Source organism: Oncorhynchus clarkii, unplaced genomic scaffold, assembly GCF_045791955.1.
Source record: "Oncorhynchus clarkii lewisi isolate Uvic-CL-2024 unplaced genomic scaffold, UVic_Ocla_1.0 unplaced_contig_6352_pilon_pilon, whole genome shotgun sequence".
Classification (NCBI taxonomy): domain Eukaryota; kingdom Metazoa; phylum Chordata; class Actinopteri; order Salmoniformes; family Salmonidae; genus Oncorhynchus; species Oncorhynchus clarkii.
Window position 1 is genome coordinate 74,824 of NW_027258172.1, and position 5,727 is coordinate 80,550.

General features: G+C 38.9%; 1 protein-coding gene across 1 annotated transcript; it reads right to left on the bottom strand.

Annotated features, from left to right (window-relative positions):
- Positions 1-462: 462 nt before the first annotated feature.
- Positions 463-5,416, bottom strand: LOC139395903 (enkurin-like). The gene is made up of 5 exons (XM_071143214.1): positions 5,287-5,416; positions 4,858-5,003; positions 4,539-4,771; positions 4,206-4,352; positions 463-804 (listed from the first exon to the last, which is right to left on the bottom strand). Exons 1-5 carry the CDS (start codon positions 5,364-5,366, stop codon positions 631-633), a joined length of 780 nt encoding a protein of 259 aa, XP_070999315.1. The 5' UTR covers positions 5,367-5,416; the 3' UTR covers positions 463-630.
- Positions 5,417-5,727: the final 311 nt, after the last annotated feature.

The following is a 5,727-nucleotide window of genomic DNA, read 5'->3' on the forward strand; positions in this document are numbered from 1 at the left end:
ACCTTTAACAAAGACTGTTGACATCTAGTGGAAGCCATAGAAATTGCAATCTGGGAGCTGGATTTGGATATGACCCTATTATGTTCCATTGGAAGAGCATGGGCTCTCAAAAAAAACAACATTCTGGTTGTTTTGTCTTTGGATTTTCTCCTACCATATCTATTGTGTTATAGTCTCATACATTATTTTAACATTTCTACAAACTTCAAAGTGTTTTCTATCCAATGGTATGCATATGCTGGCTTCTGGGCCTGAGTAACAGGCAGTTTACTTTGGGCACGTCAGTCAGACAGGAAGTGGAGAAAAATAGACCCTAGCCTTTAAACAGCTTATAAGCAGACCTTCAAAAACGCATTTACCATAGTGAATGAAAAAATAAACAAAAACAGCACATCAAATACTGACGTGTTGTGTTTGAGATTAAATAACATCAAAAGATCTTAAAATATAGTGCAGAGTTTATTTAGTTTTCCAAAACAAAGTGAAATCATAGACAGGGGTAATGAGAGTTATATGACTATTTTCCAGACAATTTCACATCTAGCATTTAGGGCAGTAGTTTTTTTCTTCACTGAATATCTGTTTACAATGTATTTGCCATTTGACACTAAAGAAAAGAGGTGTCGTGTGTTAGTTGTTGGCGATGAATATAGTCTTGTATCTCTCGATGAGGTCAATGTCCCTCTCCAGCTGCTTCATCTCCAGCTCCAGACGCTCCTTGCGGTACTTCTTAGGGGTGGTGTCCGTGACAACAGAGAGTCCCTGGTACTGATGGTGCAGCTCCCCCCAGTTCATCTTCAAGCCCTGGACAGATGATGATCCATCAATCACACAGGCTAAGAGATGATCTTTCCATTATTGCTCAGGAACAATTAATTATCAATGAGCCTGTGTATGTCAGCGTAATATTTATTCTCTGTAATACTAATTACCCCACCAAAGATCAGCTTATAAAAAGTATACTTGGCCATAAGAGACTATATATGGGCAAATAAAACTTGTAGAATAAAAATGAATGTTTTACATCTTCCTAAGTTAGAGGGTGGTTTTAAGTGTCTATTTTCTAAGGATAAAGCTAAGAACATTAACAACTTCATAGTTAAGAACACTATAACAATATGGAAGAAAATGAAACGTATTCTACAATAACCAATATCACTTCCTAAAAACACAACCTTATGGAACAATCTAACAATAAATTGGTCCACATGGAAAACTAAAGGCATAAATGACATGGTAATATGAAAATGCATTTATTTCCATGACAGAATTGAAAAGCAATTTTGGACTGACCAATGTAGATTTTTTTTCAAATACATGCAACTTAATGTTTCATACCAAGAAATTTAATTTTGAAATCTTTTGGACAATCTTGAGGGAACCATATTTGAGTTAGAAAAGGATATTCATATGATAGGTAAGATATATAAAATCTTGCAGAGAGCCTATCCAACTGACAATCTCTTTGAAAAAAAGATAAACTACTGGAACCAAGACTTAAATAACTGATAATAGCACATGATGGAGGAAATGTGGCAGAGTCATGTCTTAAGTATAAAACTAACAGTGACTCAATAATACATGCCTTCTCAAAAAGTTATGGGTGGTGTTAGAAAGCTGGCTGTCAGAAGTATTACAAGGTACATTTACTTTTAATCCGTCTGTCTGCATATTTCAAGACATGGCATATGAGGGTGCAGTGAGATACCTGTATACTTAACTGGAAATCAACCAATCCTCCATCGTTAACACAAATTACTACATGGAACTCCATTCCACATCAAGTAACTGACCAAAGTAGTACAATTAGATTTAAAAAACAGACTAAAAAACACCTTATGGAACAGCGGGGACTGTGAAGCAACACAAACATTGGCGCACACACACACGATAACATACACACTATACATACAGTGCCTTGCGAAAGTATTCGGCCCCTTTGAACTTTGCGACCTTTTGCCACATTTCAGGCTTCAAACATAAAGATATAAAACTGTATTTTTTTGTGAAGAATCAACAACAAGTGGGACACAATCATGAAGTGGAACGACATTTATTGGATATTTCAAACTTTTTTAACAAATCAAAAACTGAAAATTGGGCGTGCAAAATTATTCAGCCCCTTTACTTTCAGTGCAGCAAACTCTCTCCAGAAGTTCAGTGAGGATCTCTGAATGATCCAATGTTGACCTAAATGACTAATGATGATAAATACAATCCACCTGTGTGTAATCAAGTCTCCGTATAAATGCACCTGCACTGTGATAGTCTCAGAGGTCCGTTAAAAGCGCAGAGAGCATCATGAAGAACAAGGAACACACCAGGCAGTTCCGAGATACTGTTGTGAAGAAGTTTAAAGCCGGATTTGGATACAAAAAGATTTCCCAAGCTTTAAAAATCCCAAGGAGCACTGTGCAAGCGATAATATTGAAATGGAAGGAGTATCAGACCACTGCAAATCCAACCTCCAAGACCTGGCCGTCCCTCTAAACTTTCAGCTCATACAAGGAAAAGACTGATCAGAGATGCAGCCAAGAGGCCCATGATCACTCTGGATGAACTGCAGAGATCTACAGCTGAGGTGGGAGACTCTGTCCATAGGACAACAATCAGTCGTATATTGCACAAATCTGGCCTTTATGGAAGAGTGGCAAGAAGAAAGCCATTTCTTAAAGATATCCATAAAAAGTGTCGTTTAAAGTTTGCCACAAGCCACCTGGGAGACACACCAAACATGTGGAAGAAGGTGCTCTGGTCAGATGAAACCAAAATTGAACTTTTTGGCAACAATGCAAAACGTTATGTTTGGCGTAATAGCAACACAGCTGAACACACCATCCCCACTGTCAAACATGGTGGTGGCAGCATCATGGTTTGGGCCTGCTTTTCTTCAGCAGGGACAGGGAAGATGGTTAAAATTGATGGGAAGATGGATGGAGCCAAATACAGGACCATTCTGGAAGAAAACCTGATGGAGTCTGCAAAAGACCTGAGACTGGGACGGAGATTTGTCTTCCAACAAGACAATGATCTAAAACATAAAGCAAAATCTACAATGGAATGGTTCAAAAATAAACATATCCAGGTTTTAGAATGGCCAAGTCAAAGTCCAGACCTGAATCCAATCGAGAATCTGTGGAAAGAACTGAAAACTGCTATTCACAAATGCTCTCCATCCAACCTCACTGAGCTCGAGCTGTTTTGCAAGGAGGAATGGGAAAAAATTTCAGTCTCTCGATGTGCAAAACTGATAGAGACATAACCCCAAGCGACTTACAGCTGTAATCGCAGCAAAAGGTGGCGCTACAAAGTATTAACTTAAGGGGGCTGAATAATTTTGCACGCCCAATTTTTCAGTTTTTGATTTGTTAAAAAAGTTAGAAATATCCAATAAATGTCGTTCCACTTCATGATTGTGTCCCACTTGTTGTTGATTCTTCACAAAAAAATACAGTTTTATATCTTTATGTTTGAAGCCTGAAATGTGGCAAAAGGTCGCAAAGTTCAAGGGGGCCGAATACTTTCGCAAGGCACTGTACATATGGATTTATTAATGTAGATATGTGGTAGTGGTGGAGTAGGGGCCTGAGGGCACACAGTGTGTTGTGAAATCTGTGAATGTATTGTAATGTTTTTAAAATGTATAGACTGGCTTAATTTTGCTGGACCCCAGGAAGAGTAGCTGCTGTTTTGGCAGCAGCTAATGGGGATCCATAATAAATACAAATGATTTATTATCCAAATGTTGAAAGTGAGTGGGCGATGGAGAGAAACAAAATGGTGCAGTTTGAGGCCATGTGGCGGAGTGATGATGCACTGGAGATGGGGGTGTGAGTAGGTGGGTCTGGGCAGGGGTGATGTTGTGGATGTTTGTATGCTTCTGTATGTTGTCGTTTGTATGTGTATGTTTCGTAATTATTATTATTTTTTATCATAAATAAAATATATATTTGTTTAAATAATCGTAATGCCCATCCGTGTTCCAAAAATTAACAGACACAAATCTTACCCCTCTCACACCCTTCATTCAATTTGAATGTATGCTAGTGCTTTGTAAGCCTATTTATCATTTGATACATTGTTCAAATATTGAATCTTATCTAAATGACTAATCAACTAAAACACATACATGAATGTAATGAAACTTTATGAATAATTCTAGGTCAGATTCTATTGGCTTGGTTCTAAGGACCTAAGTGGTTTACCTGTAGGATGTTGTTTCGCTCATCCTCAGAGAGCTGTTTCATGGTGCCCTGTCTCATGTGTTCCTTGACAAAGCTGTCATACTCATCCTGAGCCCTCCTCACCTCCTCAGTGCGATGCTGCAAGTACTCAGGGGTCTTCCCAAAGTCCTAGAGAGGGGATGGGAAAATAGTTATGTTGGGCTCCTCTTCAGTTCAGTTCAAATAGGTTGAGTGTCTTTGTGCAATAAGCATATAAGTATCTTTCTTTGAATAGCAATCAAAATCTTGGACAAATCACTACCTGCTTGACAGACAAAGAAAAAACACTATTTGCATATGTAATGATAAGTTCACCTTTTTCTTGATGTACTTTGGGAGTAGTCCTGAATTTTCCAGGAGCTGTTTGTCTCCAGTTTTAGTGTCGGCATAGATAGGCTGTGGCTTTTTTGGCACTGCCATGATGTTCTCAAAGGCGTTTGTCTTTACAAAGTCCTTTTTGGTGTGAATGCCCATAAGTGGGTTGTCTGCTTTGGCAGGTATTTGTGGTTTTTTGAAAGTCTCATCATCCAAATATGAAAATGGTTGCTCTAAGGGTATAACAACATAGACACATAGTTAGGAAATGACCTCCAAACAAAGTGATATTGAGATGTAATCTCATCCTATTGCTTACTTTCAGGAAGTTTGGGTTCCTTGGAGTGCTTGAGCAGATATTTCTCTGGAGAGGGCAAGTCTACTTTTACTTGTCCCATAGTCTTGTTGGTAGGCTTATTCAGCATTTTCTCATGCTTAACTTGTGCCCTAAACTTTGACATATACCTTGACAATGGAATAAAAAAGACAAGATTGATAGATTATTACAGGACATGGCATGAGTAGGAAGAATGTGCAGTCTTTTTCACTGTGCAGGTTGTGGCAACAAAGTATCTCTATACATTCCCAATACACAGAAACATAGGCTACATAAATATATGTGGCTAGCTGGGTACAGTAAAAATGCCATCGGCTGTGTACGGTGCAAATAAGTTTAGCTAGCTACAATGTAGCCTACATACAGTTACATTGTTAGCTAGCTACGTTTGCTAGCTATAGGCAGTCATACCTTGGTGGTTTCTCTATTTTAACCTCCTCCCTTGGAATAAGGTTGTAAATACTTTCTGTTGGATACATAGTGGTCGACATATTTCTGGAATATGCACTTTTTTTCTGAGAAGCAAATAATAGCTAGCTAGTCACCTCTAGCCGGCTCTACATTCAAATGTCTGGAATGTTTTGTTTGACAAGTTCCCTGGGCAACTGTCACGGTTTGATTGCGACATCAGCATCAACGTGTTTCAATCTAAGGGAGCGTTTGTAAATTCGCTCTGGCTGTCTACTCCGATGTCAGAGCACTCCCGTCTGAGCGTGGCAGAGCGCAGGATAACTGACCATCAACATGCTTTGAATATGGCCGGTGTCATTAAACGTCGGGGAAAAAAGCGTAATTAAATTGTTGCCAGAAGCACAGTTACAGTCACCAACGCTCTGGATAACATGAAAACCC

What these genes read in the sequence shown, in the direction of transcription:
- LOC139395903 (XM_071143214.1), bottom strand. Translation starts at nt 5,366, where the DNA reads ATGTCGACCACTATGTATCCAACAGAAAGTATTTACAACCTTATTCCA. An exon ending in AAAATAGAGAAACCACCAAG is followed by an intron (nt 5,004 to 5,286) that starts GTATGACTGCCT and finishes TCCATTGTCAAG; the next exon opens with GTATATGTCAAAGTTTAGGG. An exon ending in AGCGAAACAACATCCTACAG is followed by an intron (nt 805 to 4,205) that starts GTAAACCACTTA and finishes TCATCTGTCCAG; the next exon opens with GGCTTGAAGATGAACTGGGG.